At 41.7% G+C, this 22,215-nt stretch overlaps 1 protein-coding gene and 1 long non-coding RNA gene across 3 annotated transcripts in view; one reads left to right on the forward strand and one right to left on the reverse strand.

The window, feature by feature from the left end:
• The window catches only part of LOC112561077, a 28,811-nt gene extending 24,382 nt beyond the window's left edge, over positions 1-4,429 (reverse strand). Inside the window, exon 1 of the long non-coding RNA XR_003098651.1 lies at positions 4,243-4,429. This is a non-coding gene — a long non-coding RNA (uncharacterized LOC112561077). The remainder of the gene's footprint in view (positions 1-4,242) is intronic.
• LOC112561075 overlaps positions 1-22,215 on the forward strand; it is a 79,526-nt gene that overhangs the window by 41,999 nt on the left and 15,312 nt on the right. The window contains exon 1 of one of the 2 annotated variants that reach the window (XM_025233289.1): positions 20,265-20,503. The exons of the other annotated variant lie outside the window; for it this stretch is intronic. Coding sequence (XP_025089074.1) covers positions 20,470-20,503 — 34 coding nt within the window. The 5' untranslated portion in view covers positions 20,265-20,469. Of the gene's footprint in view, positions 1-20,264; positions 20,504-22,215 lie in introns of those variants that run through there. 2 annotated transcript variants of the gene reach the window in all.

A 22,215-nucleotide genomic window follows, 5' to 3' on the forward strand; every position in this document is an offset into this window, starting at 1 on the left:
TTTTAAGTCTTCCCGTTAAAAGGAAACCGAATCACCGTCACGGAAGGGACATGTTACAACATGAGAATAAAGAACATTGGACATTGAAAAGATTGAATGACTTTTTATATATAGGTTCTTGCAAAGCTATTTTTTCAAGTTTTCCAAGGCGATTTCCATTTCCCCTTCTTGGATTAACTTAGGAGAAAACTGGTTCGGCTACATCTGGAGGAGATCCAACAAAGCCACTTTATTTTTAATTTCTGAATCACTGATGTTTGAGGTTAACGAGGCAAAACGTTTACCAGGCTGCCGATCTGATCACTATATTTATGAAGGACACAAACTACATAAAAAACAGGAGATGGCGTTTCAATTGAGCAACTTTTCCCACTCGTTTCTATTCACGGCTTTTATGATCAAAACTGATAAAGTATTATTTTAGACAATCTGTTTATTAAATAAAGCGCATTTTCCCAACAATTAAGACAGGCTCAAAGCGCTTTCAGAGAACCCCCATAACATTCTCAAGGTGCACCAGGCATCAACTGCATCTCCGGTAGAGAAATAATCGGAGTGCCTGGACAAAACCACCGACGGTCAGCCTTGCGCGAAGACGTCACATCCAGAAAGAAAAGTATCGAAGCCGAAATCCGAACCCATGACACGCGATTCTCACTATCTTCACTTTCGCTAGCGGTTTCAAAATTAACACTTGTATAGATTCTTGCAGTATGAGCTACCCACATCCCTCACACATCATCATAGCACTTCTATCCATGTCTCACCCAACTGTCACATCATTCCCCCCCCCTTCCTCTCATTTCTCAGCCTCCTGTCCCCGACTCTTCTCCTGTGTATGATTCTACTCGGCAGAGTTGAAATTAAAGTAAAGAAAAAAAGTAAATAATATGTTCTCAGGGTTAGGGTTAGGGTTAGGTTCTCAGGTCTCTAGCTACAAAACAGCACAGGCATTAGTAGACGGCGTCACCAGAGGACAGACTTTTGGACCCAGAGCATCATCATATGGGATATTAATTCCTACATCTTTCATTACTGCTTTCAGTACACGAGATTTAAGAGAAGAGACGTCAGCAGCTGTTACTATGTTCCTTTCCCTTCTCTTTTCACCCTTTTCTCCCAGTAGGCCGCGCAGGCTGACAGGCTGGGAAGACGTTACAAAGACGTCACGACTGCGGTTGACTGGCCCCGGAGAACGGAGATACCCCTGTTTAAACCTCCTGAACGCCGGAAGAAGCCAGAGAGAAGCTACTCCAGCATCATTACACTGTCTGGTTTTCAGGGGAGGCTAGCCTAATGTTGTTGAAGAGTGAGCACTCCTTGTCTCCTTGCCCTCGGCAGTGCGGCAGACAGTCACAAGAGTTTTGTTGCTCATCAGGTTTCTTTTGCTTGCCTCTCTTTTTACGGCTGTCAGGGTGTTTGGACGCTGGACGACAGTTCTGTTTCAGACTCCTCACACTCTTGTTCAGGTTTTCTTGACATTTTTGTGTTTTGTGGATATTTCAGGGAATCAAAAACGCACCTCATAAACCGATTTACCTAACTGTTTGAAAAAAGGACGTAGAAATGAGGCAAAGAGACTGCAATTTGAACAAGGCCCTCGGGATACAAGGGAACTTTCCCCGCATGTCTCGTCACTCAAGCACGTTCAGTTGCTGCCCCCTTTGTTAAGGTTGTGCGCGTGCTGAGCCTGCAATGCCGTTTTGTGTGCTGTAGTTTCTGGGTAAGAAACATGTCTCATAAGGACTGAGACATAAATAGCTTTAGATCTTCGCAACTTCCAATAGTTTTGAACACTTTCATTCTTTCATTTTAAACAAATTCCTTAATCTGTTTTACATTAGTTAACTTTCCTGATTTCATTTCACCTGAGCTTGCCATTCTGATTCTAGTTTACCAGCGCTTACTGACTTGTATTATCATAAGTAACAATGTTTATGGGGTACCGAATAATATTGCAGACTACAACTGCCGATAGCCATTCTCTTTTTTTCGTGTGGCACCTGTTTCCAGGGCCGGCTGCTTTGCGGTGATTTTAGTTGCTGATTCGGCATAAGACACCGATTTTCTACTCCTTCTGTTGAAGAATTTTGAAGTGTCATTGAATCGTCAGCTCACTCTCAGCTGGGGCTTTCATAGTCTTTATTCTTCTCTAGGACCTTCCTGTCTTCCCTGACCTATTTAGCTGCTAAACACCGTCACTTCCTGGTAACCCGCGATTCTGCTCAGGTTTGTTCCCCACCACCCTTTCCCTTACACCTGACCTGGGCAAACGCCGGCCCGCGGGCCGGATCCGGCCCGCCTCCTGTCTCTGTCCGGCCGCCCGCTGGCCTGCCTGCCAGTATATATACTATATATACAGAATTGGGTAAAACTGAGTTAACTATATTAGTCCGGCCTCTCAAACCATCCCAGTTTCTCATGCGGCCCCTTGGGAAAATTAATTGCCCACCCCTGCCTTACACACTTCCATCATCATGTCACAGACCCTACAATCCTACATCCTCCTAACCCTTCACTGCTCAATGTACGGAAACCAGGGTGGGCACTCAGTTAAACATTAATCGGCCAACCTGCAGGGCGTTTCTCCAATAGTCTCCTTGGCGAGGAAGTCTCTTTCTGTCGATTTTGTGACAGCCTTTCGGTGATGACTCCCTGCTGTTAAATGTTCCATCCTACCCTGCTAGAGTCGTCTGATCTAGTGTTATATTCACTCTACGTCAACCCCCCCCCCCTAAAAAAAACAAATAAAAAAAAAAACTAGTTGGAACAAAACCTACTAATATTGGAACTACTTTGCACAGCAGTTATAATTCGTAAGCTGGATGTGGTATAACATGAAGCAGACCGACCAACACACTTAAGCTTACACTTAACTACATCATACTCATACAAAAACTCGCAGACACACAGCCGCTAAAGTATCCCATATCGTCTGCACTCGCGAACGACCATGGTCTATTACAACAAACACGGAAGAACGAATAGATAACAAACGTTTGAGATCCTTTCCTTCTTCGTTGTACTTAGTGACAGAAAGTAAAGAACTCATTCCCTAGTGACTCATAGGTTAATAAACGTAAGTGTTCCAGTGTCAAGCGACACGGTTACCCTTTTTTTAAATGGAGCCCATTATGTTCAGCAGGTCATTGGAAAAAATGGTGATTTATTTATTTCCCTCGATACTCCTAAGTAAAAATGAAGGGATGTCATCAAGTGTGGCAGTTTGTGGTCGCTGTAAATATAGCTGTGCACACGCGGAACATACACATGCGCACAGCCTGAGAGAGAATGCGTGTGTGTGTGTTTTGATGGCAGGAGAGAAAGGGAGAACATGTACCGGAACTGATCCAATGCATTCTTCCCAGCACTATGGGTACGGATATTTCATTATTAAAGAAGCAATTTGAGAAAGTCAGAGAGCACCACATTTGAAATGTCTCTACTCATCAATTATTCACTGTAAAAACACTTTACCTTCACTTTTGAGACACCGGCGATAAAAGGATAAACGTAAAGGTTCAGCAAATACATCCCCACCGGCGAAAAGTTTTATTCAGAAAGATATGCTCTAGATGACATCGGAGGGCTAAATTTTTTTCGGTCATACGTGGCCTATGTATGTTTGTACTTTATGGGTCTTCTTTTTCCGATTTAAAAAAATGCCAGATGTTGGTGTGTGGTTCTTTGAGCTTCATCACAGCAAACGATTGGCCCCCTCATTTATTTATTTTTTTACAAACCTCTAAGACTTAATTTAAGGTTTTGGGAGCTCTCCTACTTTGTTTTGGGTTGTGTTTCAGAAACATGCTGATCAAATGCAAATATATTGAAAAAGTTGACTTGCTGAATAATAAACTAAGGGAAAAATGAAGGAAATCATACAAATTGAAATATCATTAATTTAATTAATAATAATTGTTAGCGTGGTCTGCCAAATACCAATTTTCAACATTTTAACATTTTAATTTTCTTAGGCCTTGAGACAATTCATTTTAGATAAAAAATATATTAGTGTATATTCGAAAATAATTTTATTAAATTCCCATTACATTTGCTGAAGATATTGCTGTTTAAAATGTTTTGCTGGCCTCTCATGCTTTATTTTTGGTATTCTACAAAAATTTTCTGTCCAAAATGCTGACAACATAGATCTCGGTCTTGTTGACATTTCTTGTAGCAAAATTAATTCGTATTAGTAACGGCTATCGATTATAAAAAGTAAATAAAAATTCAACTTACGTGTCTTTGTCACAAACGGTTGTTGTATTGTTTGGAAAAATAAAACTATTTTCTTTATCTTCTTTCACATTATCTTCATCAGATTCCTCAGAGATAACAACAGAATTATCCTCTGAATAAAAATTTTCCGAATCAGAACCAGACATTGTGACTAGATCTAAAATGGAAATCAGAGTCGCTTACAACATTCGTGTTCTCGTTGTGAAAGCGAAAAGACGAGAAACCTCGTGTTCTCTTCCTTTCTGATTTACACACATATTATTTTTTGAAATGTTACTTGAGTACAAGCACATCAATTTTTAATCCTTTTAAGTGTCTTAAAATAATAAAATAGCTTTTAGCGTAAATTTTTTAAATAACCTGAATGCTATTCGATCTTGTATTTTCGAAATCGAAGACACTGTATGGTTAGAGATAAAAAAAAAAAAAGATTGTTTTGCCATTTAAACAATTTCCAGGGTGTGGATGCCATTCCCTAGTTTGTTGTCTTTGCTTAACCGATCCTGTTTGTTGTGTGCGGGAAAACAAAGATGAAAGAGCGAAATGGAAGAGAGGACAAACAGCAGAGATTGAAGGAGAAAACAGCAGAAACTTGATATGTCTGAAAACAATCCGAAATTCTGTCTGATTTTTTGGGTCTCTTCCCTTCCCAACACGCTGATCTCAACTGGAGCAGTGCGATCTGCTTTATTGTCTCATGAAATGTGTTTGATGATGTAATGTCAATACTTCAGTGACTTTCATGACAAAGATATTCTTTGATTCAAAAGAAAAGTTATAAAACATGTTGAATATTTTAAATGTATTTTGTCCTTTAATCAGTAAGACATTGGAAAGGACTAATAGTATCTGGCTTTGGTGTCCGTGCTGACTAGTCTGCATGGTCATCACTGTGCAATTCTAATATATGTCAAAAGTCGACAGGATTTTTTTTTCCCGCCGAGTTGACAGCCAACAGAAAAGTTTACTGGTTTTATAGCTGTATGAAAAGGATACAAGACAAATTCCCGATGCACATGCATAGTGCAACACAATCAGCATTTTGTCCGCTAGAGAGCACCCAGCGCAGATGTCAGTGCTGCTTCAAATTGCAAATTTTGCAAACTGATCTACCGGAAATCACAAATTTGCGGAGGACACCGTTCCCGTTAGGTCAGCAAACTCTTTCAACGCGCAGACAGCATCTGTAAATTGGGGTCGAACGCGGACGCAATGTCTGTACAGCTGGAGCCTTCTGTATGCAAATGAAGCTTTCTACAGCTCATGCGACACGAAGAGGATGGTTTTAAAAAATAAATGAACAGGCATATTTCATCAGTCGTTGGCAGTTGCATAAGCTGCGTTTGAAACATAGACTCTCCGTGTGAAAAAAAAAAATCACTGAAATAATGAACTTAGCGGTTTTTTGGACACGAATCGCATGATACAGTGGCCTTAAAGGGTCAGCTGGGGAAACGGTTTCCCCTCTGAACAATTCGTAAAAGGGTATGCAGAGTACAGTTATGTTTTTTTTTATACTTCCGTGTTTGATTAAAGCTGTAATCATGTATGTGTCCCTTCACAGTAATGTACAGGCAAGCCTGGACGAACTAAATATAGTTTATAAAATCAAAATTATTTTAACAGCCAAAGTCTTTCATTTTATTACCTAAAAACACTCACATTTCGGGAACCAACACATACACACACAGATGCAAAAAGTAAAATTTGGTTTTCGGGATTGGATCTGAATTATCTTTGCATGATAAACTTGAAGCTGTGCACTGGTTTCTGTGAGTTTGCGTGTGTGCACACTTGTCTGTGCGTTTTCTGGTGTAGCCAAGGATCTGATGGATCAAGACCTCCGAAAAAGATGGAAATGAGAGGGAAAGGAGCTGATGGGGCGGAGAGAAAGAAGAAAGAGTGAGAGAAAGAAGAAGAAACACAAACAGTCCCGAGGTGCCTTCACCACTTGGTGCAAGTTCGCTCATGTCAGACGAGGGTTCAGCCATTGGCAATGCAGATTGGAGCATTGCGATTTGCAGAACAGCTTGCGTGATAATGAAACTACAAATAGACCAGAACATTCTCAACGGCTCTCTGTCAACTCAATCGTGCCAACGTCCACATACTCCGTTATCAGCCAACCCTGCCCTTCATTTCCCTGTTCACTCTATTCGTTCTGTTTAGCACACTAATGTGTGAGTGTGAGCGCGTGGAGGCGGGATTTCCCCATCCGTCTTAACGTGCACGCCCCTTTTTTTGACCCTGTGTGTGGAGGGTATGGCGATTTTTTCCAAGCCATCTTTTGTGTCCGTGTACGTGTTCACATGCGTAGATCCTTCAGTATGGTGCGTGGATGTTCTTTTCTTTTCTGTCATCTTTCTATCTCTTTATTTATCCATCTGGTTTTCTATCTTTCTGCTTATCAAGCTATCTCTCTTTCTAACTAATTAGCTGTCTGTCTTTATGTCTATCTAATCCATTGTCTTCAGATATTATAGTTTTACTTTTTATTACACCTCATGATTAAAGTTACAACTATCATATTTAATAATAACACATTTTATACATATGTTCTCTACAAGCAAATATCCATAGTGATTTAACTGCTTGAACTCTTAATAATTCTGCTAGGATAAAATAATTTCACGACTTACAGCGCTAAAAATGTTAGACATCATTCTTTTGTGCATACACTGCATGACAGGAATACGCTATTTATAGAAGCACGCGCTTAACAGATAAAGGTCAAAGTCAAGGTTTTTATTCTCTTACTGCGTTAAGTAAGGTTTGTTTTAGAGAAGAAATCCATCCTTCCTATTTTCAGTAACAGCAGCGTGTTTCTGGTAAAATGATTCAGCTTTCTGTTTTTCGATCTTGACGTAGGTGGCAGCACTGCTGCAGTCATGACACTTGATGTGAGCAGCGTTATATTGGGTTGTCTAACACTGCTGTTACCATCTTACTCTTTAAGTACATGCGTAGGTTCGGTTTCATCTGAGTTCGTGACCGTCTCTGAAATCCGCAAGACTATTAAAATCGAGAAGGTTAATTCAGCAGAAGGTCAGCAACGCATCGAAGACAGTGAGGAAAAAAGGAGGACATAGAATTGTCAGTTTACTACATAATCCTGGGAGATATCGAGTCACAATAACTGCTGCACGTGACACTCAAGGCTTCACTTTGCATTCACGCATAAACTGGAAGGAAGAAAGGAATGTAATAAATGCAGCAAACGCACAGAATAGGATACTTTCTTCCACCAGTCACTTGCTGCTTCCATCTTCTTCTCGTGACATCTGTTTCCATTCTGTCACGATCCCCTTATATCCTCCTTATCTTTTAGTTTTAAATATTTTATTTTAATTCTTTTATTTTCTGTTTATCCCAATATTTTTCTTTGATTTTAACTCCAAATTTCATGCGTCGTTTCCATGTCTTCTGTTTCTCCCCACATTTCCTCTTCGGTTGTTACTCCACCTCTTTCGCGTCTCGTGCTACTTTTGTTCTCTTTTGTCAGTAATAATTTCTGGACCTCAGCACAAACCTTGTTACTTGAAGAAGTTATCAACCATCTGCAGATACAGAACGAAGTTTGCAGACCATAATTAAAGCCCGTGGCACTGGTGTAGCTAGGCTGTAATATTGGGGGTCAACGTGCAGCTCCACGGCTTTGTATTCGAGACATTCTTTCCGCCTGAGGGAGCATTCACTGGGCTGCAGAAACGAACATGAACTCTTACAGGGTAAAACGAAAATGAGTGGGTTTGATTCTTTGTAAATCACTAATTCGTTAATTTGAGAAGTAAAATCCTGTTCCATCACGAAGTGTAAGACTTGAGCTCCGTGGTTTTTACATGAAAAAGAGGTTTAAACCTCCTCTTCTGTGATATCCTAAAAGTACCCTTTTTTTTTTAACCATAGCCTCATTCAACTTAAGAGTTTAAGCTCTCACATTGGGTGTATCCTTCGATAAATAATTTATAAATTAAAACGCCTTTTGTAATTAATGAGAGCAATTCGTTCTGTTAACACGCCAGCAGCTTTGTGCCTAATTTCCGGTTCGACTGGTGTAAACCCGAAATGTGACAAAAGTATTGAATTACACCAGGTGTTTTGATAGCACCACCAGAACACTACAAAAGGAACTACACAGACGACTAAACTAAAAATAACTTGAATGTAAACTTTTCAAGTCTTATTTCACCATGTATAATCGCTTCGAGGCCTTTTTCCCGGACAACCCCATAACTGGCGCCATTTTCACTATTCCGAGAAGGCACCCCTGCCACGGAGCGCAGGAAGACAACCTCAGCAGCAGAGTTGATTTGATATAGGTTCAGATATATACGTGTCTCGACAAAAAGAACGGTGTGTGGGTTGGGGTGGGGGGAGTAAGGGGGACCAGGCAGCACACCACCCATTGCGATGTATGTATCAAGAGAGTGAAGGATCGATGTTCCACATAGCCAGAAGATTAAGCGACAAGGATGCTGAGTATGAAAGGGGAAAGGGGGAGAACCAAGGTATACCCTTGTCTAGGACCATTTCATTCTCTGGAAACTGATCGCGGAACAAATGGAATTCTTGAAAATACAGTTCTATTCCAGACTAACATTTGTCACTGTACGATTTCATTATAACGGACTGTTAGTCTCGGGCATAAAATGATGTTTGCGACATCCCTTTTTTATTTTAAAGACAGCGAAGTGCAATTTTCTCGAGACAAAAGTTTACAAATATTGCCACGGAAAGGGGAGGGGGGGGGAAGAGGTCGTGATTGTACACAGCTTGGCTGAGGCCTGACAACATCGTTCTTTTTTTAAGTCACATCATATAACCTCTAGCTTTTTGCTTTAGGCTTGTGAGAATATCAGAAAACAGTAGTTTTCTTTATTAAGACGACTGGGATGATCAGAGAGCTGTCGTTTTATTTATTTCCAACCGAATTGATGAGCGATTAAATCACTTCCTCCTAAAAATAAGAAAACGATCTGTCTCGTCATTTGTTTCTTATCTCTATTATGCTGTCAGCGTCAATAAAATAAAACTATCTGAAAATACAAAACAGAACACTTATCATTGTAGAGGGTTTTTTGCGGGTGAGAGGCGGGGTAGTCCCTGTGGATTTGGTTCCTGTGTTTTCGCTTGGCTATAGACGTGTGCAGAAAGTCGCTTTCGCCAAACTTTTTCATTTGAAGTTTGTATCCTAGTCACAATTCTCTCTCATGGGAAAACTCGGGCATCGAGATTTGTATTCTTGTAGCCTGAGAATCCTGACTGGAAAGGCTAGAGGCGACAGCTTTTTCTTGTCTAAGGCAAATCGAAACCGGCTGGCACGTATCTGTTCTCGCTGAGGTAACTAATGCATGCCAGAGCAGGTCGTCCCTAAGCTTCGTCTTGTCCTGTAACTCATTCTACTCCTAGTGTGTAGGCAGAGATATGCTTCACTGGCTCACTCGGAAATCGAAGGTCTCAAGAAATTTTTCGGTCATTGCAGCTCTTGCGATGATTTTTTATGAGAAAGTGCTTCCACCTGGAGGCGATTTTGCTTGAGGACTTTGCCAATCGCTCGCAGACAACTTTAGCTTTAGCTTCTCCTCTACTTTCTTGTTCACAGCAAAGAAATGGGGCTAAATATTCTAGAATTGTGTTGCGAGTCACTCAGGCAATGCTATCTGAAGGACGGTACTCTAGAATCTAGAGAAACCCACTGGAGTATGGAAACATGGAACAAAGAATATTCACATCCCGACAATTGAAATATCCATACTTCATATATTCTGTTGGAGAAATTGAAATACAGTGATACCTCGGTTCTCGAACGCCTTGACTTTCGACCAAATCGGTATTCGACCAGGAAATTCGAGAAAATTTTGTCTTGGAATCCGAACAAATATTTGGAACTCGAACATCCGAACGTCCGAGATGAGCCGAGTTGAGCCGAGTTGAGCCGAATGGCGTTCACTCTTGCCTTGCTTGCGTCATCAGTGTGAGTGCAGAGAGAGAGAGAGTCACGTTTTTGTGGAGAGAGTCATGAAATGTGTGCAAAATGGGCAGAAATCGCAAATTGCGTTGAACAACATCACCCTGATAAAGTGGTAGCAAATAGAGCAGTTAACATTTTTAATGACAATGTTATGTCCACTTTCCGCAAAATTTTGCAAAGGAGAAAAAAAACAGCAAACAATTGACAAATTCTTCCGTAAAGAAATCAGACAAGCAACTGCAGAGCAACATTCTGATTCTCCTCAACAAAAGATACAGAGAACAGAAACACCCGAAGAGCAGTTACCCTCTGTTTTTATTGAAGAGGACTCCCCTTCAAAACAATCCCCCTTCCCTCCTCCCCCCACATTAATTCCCTCCTGACATAAACTTTGGTACAGGTACAGTAAATGAAACACAATTTACTGTACTGTACACTACATTTTTTTGGTTTGTTTTTTTGTTTTGTTTTAATAAATACACTTTTATTTCTTATTTCTTGTTGAGACTCATGTTTTTCTACATATTATATACAAATTAGGCCAGTAAATAGGCATTTTCTGGGGCTTGGAACGAATTAATCCAGTTTCCATTATTTCCTATGGGTTTCATTGCTTCGGTTCTCGAACAATTTGGTTCTCGACCGTCTTCCCGGAACGAATTATGTTCGAGAACCGAGGTATCACTGTAGATGTATTTCTGAAAAATAATTATTTCGGTGGTTATCTAGGAGACTTATGAAGACTTCGTTCGTCTGCTTCCTCTCGTTTTCACAGCAGAAGACTTCATGTCAGGTCTATGGCTAAGGTCATGGACAGCAGTGCAGACAATAGTGAACCATAATTTGTAAGTTATCTCACCCAGACAACTCTGTATGCGCCAACACGAAGAACCACATCCTGCAATTTGCTTCTCCATGTTCGGGGCGATAAGGACGCAAAGTGTCTGTGGGGATTGCTTCTGCGCAGAATCGGCACGCGATCTTACCGTTGGCAACTCTGCGACCTCCTCAGGAGACCCTCCGTGGCCCCTCCGCGCCCGAAAGGTTTTCATCGTCGTTTGGTTTTGTTTACATCGTTGTCTTCTCTGGACTCTGCATTGTAAACTCATTTATAAATATTTTTTAAATTTTAGAATAGAACCTGAACGGTATGTTTATTTTGTTTGTTTTTAGACAGTTTTAAATGTCATTCGTGTCTTAGTTTTTTTTTTAATGGTAATGTTGCATTCCTGGTTTTAATAAAAAAAAATATCTCCACTCCTCCTTTTCGGAGAGCTATGCATGCATGTGACCTTTGCCCACAACTAGGAACGACCTCTTTCTAGTTTACGTCTGCTAATCACTGTGAGCTGTGTCTGAGCCAGATCAATTCTTTATACAAAAAATGTCATGGAAATGCTTTCAAACATAACTTTACTGCAATAAGTTTCAAATGAAAAACTTTTTCTTTGATGAATTTTCCAAATTGGGGGAAACGAAAAGGATGTCACTTGCAAATTTGACAGGCGACTGGCGCCTTCTTTGGCTAAACCTGATGTCTCGTCGGCATCAAATTTGGCTTTCAAAGTTAGTTTCAAAAGTAACTTTCAATGCTATTTGTTAGAGAAAATGTCAATTTGCATTGCATAGGGTTTTGTATTATTCTACTGCTTTCAAGTTTAAAAATGTCTCGGTTCGTTAAATGTAACGTGTGGGTACGTCCAAGATTTAAAACAAATGTCAGATGTCTTCTGTATTTATTATATTCAATTCTTCAATTACTGAGACATATTGTTTCGTAGGCAGAATTTACCAGACATTCTAATTTTTTTCACAAATTCATGAAGGGCAATGCACGTTTTTTAAAATAATTTGTTTTAATTATCTCTGTGAGTGCTGATCCACCTAGTCAATGTGAAGTCATGGTTAAAATCCAGTTTGATAATAAAACATGAAGAAAGAACGGAAAAAGTTGACAACCAACAATAATAGACATGATTAAAATACTAAGAATAGTACTATTATAATACATTTAAAAGTTACTTTCATGAAAATCAAATGCATTGTCCCGCAGTTTTAATATCTCATTACCTAATGAACACTTTCTCACCCACCTACTTCACATCTTTTCTAATAAAACAACAGCTAGAACCTACAAAATCACATTAAAAATAATCATCTGTGAGTATTAATGTTTTGCTATTTTTAGTTTTACTTTTTCATGTTTTTAATTTGCAGTCCTTTTACTGCTTTGAGAATATTCTTGAATAAGGCTTTTAATACTGACCCTGTCTTCCAAGATACGGTGGCTTTACTTGGAATGTTTTTCTTCTCTGCCAACCCAACTCCATGGAAGATTCTGGATTGATAATGTTGACACACAGATTGGAAGCAGGATGACGAATCATTAAGTGCAGCTGTCAGCGAACACAAAGTTCCTGATGCGATCCTCAATCAACTTAATAGCCGCCGTCAGCTGACGAACGGTAAAAAAATCTAGCCATCGGCGAGGAAGCCTGTTGCCATTCCTCAAAAGTTTTTTTTTTATTTTTTGAGAAAGTTCTATGGACATGATTGAAAGCAGCAGGCTGTGAGGGCTGCTTTGAAGAATGCATTCACTTATCCCTGCCATATAAAATGGCGGCACGGGGACATGTCCAGTTTTTTTCTTTTTTAGCGGGAGGTAACTCTAACCATCAAAATGTCATTGAACGGTCAACATCGCTCTTGTTTAGAAAATGAGAGGCAGCCCAGCATTTGGAAAAGAACTCAGCCTTTTACTGATTACCTGAGATAGAGTGAAGAATTTGATCAGGTTTTCTGGTAGGTGAAGTTCGGCTGTTGATCAATGCGTGCTTTGATGGTCGTCTGAACAAGTCAGCCGTTCACGGTTTTTTTCTCACTTCACCCGGACACGCACCCGGACGAAGCGATCCAGCAAATGCACCCGCACACAGTTTAGTATTTTACTGGCTAGACGGTGATACAGACGGTACACGGGTGCACAGCTCATGAGTGAATAACTGACCAGACGGTGATCCAGAAAATTTACAATGTAGCGATCCATTAGGTCTACATGTACAGTAATGAACTGACAAGGCGATGATCCGTTAGGTCTACAGATAAGAAATATTCTAGCAGCAGTATATGTAGTGGGATTCAATAAAATGTTGTAATGTGGTGTTGCTTCCCTTTTCCGATGGTATTTCTGTTTGACCTGTCGTCTCTGACCATAAAGGGTTGCATGTCTCATGTACAAGTACTCTAAATTCAAAGGAATCCTTGTGTCTTTTCCTCCGCCCCCTACACTTCATTCATTATGTGTTTTTCTCTCCCTGTGTGTGTTTTACCGAGTTTGTCATTGTCCACAAACTTGTTCTTCAAATACCTTTTTAACCAATCCCCAGTCCCACATTGTCGACTTTCAAGATTACTATTAGAGGTTTAACTCAGTTCCGGTCCGGATTTTTTTTTCTGTCGACTCGTGTTTCCTATCAATTTTATTCCTTAATGACCTCGGCTTCGTTTGAGAGATTAAATCGCAAAAACCTATCCTTCCTGCAAAAGTTTTTAATAAAACTTACTTGTGTCACAAAAAGGACTTGGTACCAGATCTCCTGTACCTTTCTTGGTCATAAACAAGGTTTATTAGCAGGAACTGTTTCCGTGGCAACATTAGCCTACAAATGTACAGATTTATTGACATACAGGCAAGTACAGCCATACACACAGATATAGAAAGAGACAGGCTGTCTCTTGGCGAGTCTGTGTGTCACCACAAGGCAATGTTGTTTGGCTGGAGGCTTGAGGATCGTCTCTACCTCTGACCACACCAAGAAAGTGCTGTATTACTAAGCGATTTCATCCTTTCTTATTAAAAGATTTCTTACTGTCAGATCACGGACGGTAGGAGAAGGCAGTAATTGAAGGAGGAGAGGACATATAACAATAAATAATATTTTTATATGAGTAATCATCACAAAACTAGAGAACATGCAGACTTTATTTCTAAAAGCTTTAGACTGCAATTGTAAACAGACATGGAAGGTGTACCACACAGAATTATGATTATACAACAAGACAGGAATGTGATCTACACTGTGACAGAAAGTATGTGTGTGTGTATCTGTTCTTGTACTTAGATGCCTGTATTCTTCTTTCACACCAACACAAGCCTGGAAACAAATCTTATTGTCTTATAAATGAGGCAAGTAATTCTCAACGGGTGAATAATATTGCTGAGCTTTTGTATGGGATCGATAACTCAACCTCTAGGTATTTGACTGACTGTTAGCGTGCACACGCGTGTGTACATGTAGTCGCACGTGGTTGGAGGCGCCATCTACATTGTTTTCATTGGTAGCACGCATTCCTTTCCGCTATTTCCTGAAATACGGAATGGCCCAAGAGACCAGACCGTCTTCACCTATCCTTTTCAAGAAACACGAAGACTTCCCGCCCCTCGTGCTTGTCTGAATTGTAATCCCGCTACAACTATAACAGGAGCAATACTTCAGTATACGATATTGCACGTATCCTTTAGTTTGGAGATAACGCCGATCAGTGGGCCAGCTCTTCACAAGGAAAGCTGAGAAGGAAAGTATTTTTTCTGGATCACTCAGTTTTCTGGGTAGTATTTTGAATCGTAACAGACGCTGTTGTTCTTAGTCTACATGACTGAATTGTGATGGTAAAATACTGTCTTCTGTGCCTCAAGCGTGTTCCTTCACTTTCTGCTTTTATCAAGACCCAAAACGTTCGATTATCTAATTTATTTTTTTTTTTTTTTTATTTTGTCTTGAAGAGTGGCTTTCCTGCGTAGCTCCCACTCCCAGAAAGAACAAGAGTCACGTTCTTTCTGCGAAGACGCGAATCACTGCTATGTACTTGCAGAAACAGACAGCTGACCTCATAACCCTTGACGTCTACACATTTCTCGTTCAACTCTCAACACAACTGATGCCGTTAGCGCTCTTAACATGGCAACCTCCGATATTACCTCTTGCGCTTTCAGTCATATGCACACACATAAATTTACATGTCAAAGTATTTAATAAAATATCAAGTGTCATTCCTACGCTGCATGTCATTATACTTTCACTGTTTTGAAGGGGAATCACAGTTTATTCGTCCGTCGGTGCTTCTGTCTATCCGTGCCTCTTTATCTGCCCATGCCTGCTTGTCCTTTCTTTTTTTGGGGCTCTTGGTTCTCCTTCTTCTCCCCCACCCCTTCCTTGATGGCCGTGTCTCCCACGTTCCTCGGAGACAATTTTCAATGCCTGTCCAGAATCTCTTCAAGTTTTTTTTTTAATAATTGCGATTGACGCAAGAAAATTTCTGTAGGGTTGAACAGCTTTTCACGACCTGCCAGCGGTAATCTCGAGGGAAGGACATCAGCACATCCGGGGCTTCGGGTCACAAAGACACAGAAAAAGCAAGAGCCACAGCAACACCGGCCGTGCTGGCAGCAGACACTGATGCAAAATGGAGCACGATCAGCCAGGGGCAGACAGCCTGTCGTCTTGGGAACTAGCTGGCCACTTGCACGAGAAGATGGACAATTATGGTATTGTAAAAGACAGCTTCGCCCCGAAGACTTGTATTTTGCTGACAAGAGACGCTTCACATGCTGAGGAATTTGCCTAAGTGCACGGTCAGCATGGGCTGACCTTACTGACACGCATCCACATTGGTAGGCTTGCATTTTGTCTGTCTGTCCGTCTGATGACTTGATAGGATGGAGGCTGATAGCCTAAGGACAGAGAACATTAACCCGATCTCTTGGGCGACTCATATGGGCAGCTACTGTTTTTCAATGACTTATTAAAATGTTCTTGGCTAGCACTTTATCTGTTTTAGTCGGAATGTTTAACATTTTTTCATTGTCATTCCACATATTTTTAATGTGTGACATCCCCGCAAGACGCAGCCCACATCTTACGAGTGGGAAATTCGTTCGAGAGAAATTCGCTCTCTACGAACAAGCATCATTTAAAAAAGAAAAAAAAGTGCGTTGTCTACAAACCAGTCGTCGAAAATAAGTACACAGTCTTTAAAAGAAGCACAAATATTCAGAATCAATCGTCAATCAAAGTATAGTACAGTCCTTAATAAGTTAGCCGAGAAAAGAGGTTGATAACTGAACTTTAATTTAGGTTAAGGTACAAAACGTAGGACCGATATCCGATTACCTACAGAAATCTCCACCCCTCTTCTCAGTACCACCTGATATCACACCGTCACCTTTTTTTTCAGGTGAACCCTGTCGTCACCTGTTGGAGAGAGAGTTGTCTTTATTTAATTCTGTTGTGCTTCGAATTTCAAGCTTCGGTGCCAAACCTTTTGCGATCCTGCTGTATCCTACTTGTTGCTGAGGTTGTCCGGTGCCCAATGGCGGATGAAAGTCGCTATTAACGCCCAAAGCATTGTCTAGATCACGCAGCAAACCACCCACCGTCCACCACCCGTCCCTTGAGTCAATCCCCGGATGCGTGCACCGTTGTCCACTTCGATCCGTCGAGACTCTTCCGTGGACAGGTCCTCTGACGTCGGGTGTTTGAAATGGCGTTTACTGGTCAGGACCCTAAGTATCCTTTTCCATCAAACTTCCCTTCCGCTCGCCCCTCTCCTTACTCTCTCCACACACCCCACCTACCAAATCAGTCTTGCTGTCTTGTTCATCGCTGGTATATCGTCTTCTCCAGCCCAGCTTCTCCCAAGGTTACCACAAATTGCTTGCCCTTGGCTATCGCTAGTTATGACCCTTAGCTTGACAGCCTGTCCTCGGCGAATCAAGGGTCGAAGTTGGTGAAGACGAGGTTGTGGTGGTGTGTGTGTAGGGGAGGAGGGGGAACGGATAACGACGATTGTCGTTCCTGAGATTCTGAGTCGAAGATGTGTAACGAGAGCGTGCATTGGCAACCGGAGTTTCACGGGAAGCGGGTAAGGATCGAGAAGGGAGCTAGAAAATAATAGATTATATTTAGAATCGCCATGTTATAAATAAAACATATTCTAAATAGAACAGAGTGCAAGGTGGTGTGTGTGGTTCTTTTTTTCATTGCTATACAAATCCACAACAATCATCTAAACCCCAACAAAGTTTTCCAAGAGTAATCCTTTTGTATTCGTGAAGTGTATAGACTACATTTTTGTTTTTATATTTTGTTCATGAAAACCTTCATTTTAATATTTATACTACCCGTTATAAATGTATTACCAATGGAAAAAACAAAAATCAGCAGAGCAAATTATGTCAAAGATTTTGACACCAACATCAGTCACTTTATTGAGTCACTAGTATGAAGTCGCTAAATGAAATGAGCTTGACTTGAAGTAGCAGATGCGAAGAAACGAGGGAGGGAAACAAGCTCACACGTCACAGCTGCAAGAGTTCGCAGGATAAATCCATCCTGGCAACGCCGGATATCCCGGACACAGACAGGGAAAGTGCCAGACAAACAGTTTCATTCAAAATGTCGCCCTCGTCATATCGCCTTGACATTAGCGAAATCGTACACAACCCGAGCAGCGGCGTAAACAACAGTGAACCACCCTCTTCAACGATCATTTAGTCCGCGACGAGGGCTTTATCGTCTGCGCAAACGGAGGCAATTAGCAAGTCTTTCGTTCGATATATCTAAATTGTTTTTGCTCGTATGAACGGTTGGTTTGTGAAGGATAGCGCTACACCCAGGATGGGAAGTCGATAAATATTGCATGTTGATAGGCTCTTGGCGTTAGATACTGAAGAACTAGTTAAAGGAACATTCCATGCTCATGTTCTGCACTGCTAAAAATACACCTTTATTGTTCCGGAAAAATGGAAAAGCTGATACAAACAGCGTGGCTATGGACCCCTGGTTCCGCTAGCAGCCAACACAATGAGAGCAGACAAGGGTCTGTCAGTTGGACACAGCTGACCTCGTTCGACCGGACAATATATAGTCTATATCTACAGGCAATATTACAGTGTCCTACACAGGGAAGCAGCGCGTGACATAATTCCATTTGTGAAAGAAGTTGCAAGAAGGTTGCCTGTGGTCTGTGTGCGGTTGGCCAGATACCGCCTTTGATGCTGTTACTATTTTAGTCTCTTTTGCATTGTGGTGGTCGGACTGTGGTAGACCTTTGAAAATAACCACAAGGAGAGAAACGAGGTTATTCGACAAAGGGAGGTGAACAAATACCATGAACGAGTTAGGAGGACGTTGATCTAATCTCTTCCCCAGTATCCACCTACATACAAAAGCAGGGGGAATGAACTCTACAAACTGCATTCCCAGACCACAAAACCTGTTGTTTAACTGTTGGAAAATAAACAGAAAGGAAGAACAATACAAAACCTGCTGATAAATTGTTTGAAAATTAAACAAAAAAGAAAAAAAAATGGACGTTGGCCAGGACAGGTTCATGGCCGCGAAGAGAGCAAGCTGACCAGAAGCAAGAATGGGCAAAGCTTCTATGAGCCTATAGCTGAGCCTATCGAACCGGCCATCTGACGGCGAGGCTGGCCACTCGCGTGCTATAACTGGCCAGGCGCACTGCCAGCGCGTGCATTGGGTTCGGAGCTGCAGCAAGCACTTCCTCTACCACCCCAGTGCCAACAGTTACCGTCTACCAGAGGCTTGTGCGCGTGAGCATGTTTATGAAAGTGCGTGTATATATATATGTGTGAGAGAGAGAGAGTGAAAGAAAGAGGTTTGGGGTGTTTGCAAAGGAGATAGGGTGGGGGAGAGAGACTGGCTAGCAGGAGGGAGTGTTGCGTAATAAACTATTCCTTGGGCGTGGACATAAGACCAGCAAACGCTGACTCAGTCTGGCAGGGCCTGGCACCCGTCTGCAGTTTCACCCGACGGGCCCGTCCGCTGAACTGACCGCAACAACTTCTCCATGCAGTGATCTGTTGCCACTCCATTTTTCGCCAGCCGGCCATGTGCACACTATACACCTAGGCTTTCACACCCGTTCCTTTTCCAAGTAGGTCTTGATACAGCGATGACATGCTGCTGTCACTGACATCGAAGTTATGTTTTTTTTTAATCCCATGTCACTGACATCGAGGTCATTTGGAGCTGATCTAGTCAAAATGTCAAATCGTCAAATGTCAACACATTTTAGGCGTGCTTGATTGATATCGCCATTTATGCCTGATGGAGGACCGGAGCTGGAGAAATGCGTGATTCTTGTCCGGAATGAAGGCGCGTGTTGCTTGACACCAGACGATTACAAGATGATTGTTAGGCGACATTCAGTATTGTCCAACAACATGCTGACGGCACAGTTAAGTCATTCTTGTTGACGGACACATTCCAACAACTTTCAGAAAAAAACTTCAAAGGCCAACATCGATCGCTCTGTCGAACATACAAAGCTTTGCACGAAGCCCTGAATTATGTAGCAGTTATGAAAACCGCAGAGTCCAGTGATCCCAACGGGAACTTGCTGGCTTGCATGGGTAGCGACAAGCAAAAGTAGCTCTTGTTTCTAAAAGAAAGCCCGACTGGAACCACGGTGGTGTCATTTTCCAGGCGACGAGAAAGTCCGCGTGTGTGTCGTGATGACAGTGTTCGTCTGCTTTGTTGCAGGTCGTGTGGACGTAATGGCAGACGATTTCCGGTCGTAAGTCGAGCGGCCATGAAAGCTCACCGGATATGCCGACGGGCAAGTTCTTAGGCACCAACTCCAGGCTTCGAACCTTCGCAGACAGTCATCCATCCACCGTTTCTGTCATCGACATGGACATGACGTCGTTGGCAGACAAGCTGACGTCAACGAGCACGTGATTGAAGAGCAACGACCTCGAGAATAGGCTCGTCGAGACTTTCGGCAACGATCTCGGCAACAGGACGTTAACAAGCTCGATCCAACCTGAGCAGACGGCAACAGACATTTCACGACAGCATGCGGGTCAGGTGAGACTGCAGATGAACGGTTGATTCGATGACCTTTAGCACCTCTCACATGCACCTGTCGGCAACCCTGTTCAGTCGAAGGCAGACGGTGCGCGAAAAATCCCGAACGAACTCGACAGCTTCCTCCAGCAAAACCATGGGTGTGATATGACCAGACAAAACTGTTTGCAGGTCAAGGTTTGCAGGCGTGACCGGCCGAGGGGGAGGCGTTTCGTCGTTTTGAAGACTTCGTTTAGCCTTATGGTCGAGAAGTGTTCTGCAGATGTTTCCCTGACAACCCTGGCCATCGTTGAAAACTCGTTAGGAAGTACAATATTTCTTCATCTTTGGCACTGGTCCAGTCGACGCTGAGGCTGCGGGAACATGACAGGTGTCGGCCATCGTAGAAACATGGCAGGTGAGCTACATGTAAGCTAGGACGAGAGGCTATCAAACTAGAACATGAAATGTCAATCTACGGGGCAAAATTGTCAATCTAAGGGGCGAGTAATACTTTAGTACTACAGGAGACAGTCAGTCTGGGATTTCAAACTAAGATGAGACTGCCAGAACACAGGGCCCTCCCCTCTATGGGTATTTCTTAGAGGAAGCTAAACTGACGATACAGGCCCACCCATCTGTTTAAACTACCCTCTTACCCATCTTTGCTGCTAACCTCAGTCAGTGGCTTAAATTTTCTGCCACCCACCAATTGATAGTCATTCTGACATTTCTATTTTTTATAGTATGCGAACGTTTGTAAAATTTGTTTTAAAGGTTAACCTGAGCTCTATATTGTTTTCAAATCACGGTGTTCTAGTCTTTAATATCTGCAACAATCAATACAATTACTTTTAAGAGATATAAGCCTTGTAAACACTTATTAGCTGTGATTTGCACAGTAGTCAAGAACTCTGTTTACAAATGTATCCACTCAGGTTTGGCAATGTCTCATTAACATCTGCTTCAAACTGTCACTTTGGCTACGGCTTTCGATGACACCAGAAAGTGGATTTTAGGTTAATCTATGTATGCTTCATTGACAAAAAATTAATTGAAAATTCACATTTTTGTAACAAAAGACAGCTTTAGGTGTCTTAAGTTGCCAAGAAAATTTACTTCTTGCTGAGCACACAATTTGATGCGCTTTTTCTTAATATAAATGTTAACTCTCTTCGTCCATAATTCCTAATTATGCAGTGTGTGTGTCTCTGGGTACGAATGCCTGCACATGCAAGATTGTAAGTGAGAAGGAGATGCTCTACTTTCTCTCTTTTCATTTTCTCCTTGCTGTTTCTGCTCTCAGTGTGTGCGTGTGCCTGCTTTGTGCGTGTGTTTGTGTTTGTGTTTGTGTTTGTGTGGAACAGTTTTTTTTTTCTTAATGGGCTCACACGGACCTGCCGTAAGCCGATAACATTGTAGGAATGACCCCTGGCCCCTCTGGCATGCACAAACTTTTCTGTCAGTAAACGGAAGCAGATGGCATTGCTTCAGGTTTTGTGTGTTCACAGCAAACAGTTTACGATTCTTGAATACAATGTTTAGACACCGCGAGGTCAGAGTGGTAAGTTACACCAGTCTTTACAGCAGCGACCTGCACGTGCTAATCTCAAACCAAACACAAAAAGTGAAAAACGATAACAAATCAATGTTAGCTCACATCAACAGTACTGTTTTATCTCTAGGAATGAATGTTACATGTACATCTACAAGCTAACATGCGATCGACTCACCAAGGAAGTCGTAGAAGGAAAAAAAATCGATTTTAATTCAGTTGGAAAAGATCATTATATAGACATAATATTCACAGAAACACAAATATTATTAATAATAGATGTTTGTTTATGGAGCGCTTTGTCCAACTAATAAAGGCAGAGATGCTTACATACATGATGTTACAACCACATTTATCAGTAGGCATCAGATCCGTCTTACGGATTCATTCACCATCATTCGGATAACACACACAGTGGAAAAAACTGGAGTATACAGAGAAACTACTGACTGCCTGCCCTGTAAACAGGTATCGCATTCATAGAGAGGTATGTCGGAGCCAAGTTACGAACCCACGACTCCCGATTCTCACTGTCGTGGTGACAGGTGCTTTAGCCACTGCACCACCAACCGCCA

The sequence above is a fragment of the Pomacea canaliculata genome, linkage group LG4 (genome assembly GCF_003073045.1).
Source record: "Pomacea canaliculata isolate SZHN2017 linkage group LG4, ASM307304v1, whole genome shotgun sequence".
Taxonomy (NCBI): Eukaryota; Metazoa; Mollusca; class Gastropoda; order Architaenioglossa; family Ampullariidae; genus Pomacea; species Pomacea canaliculata.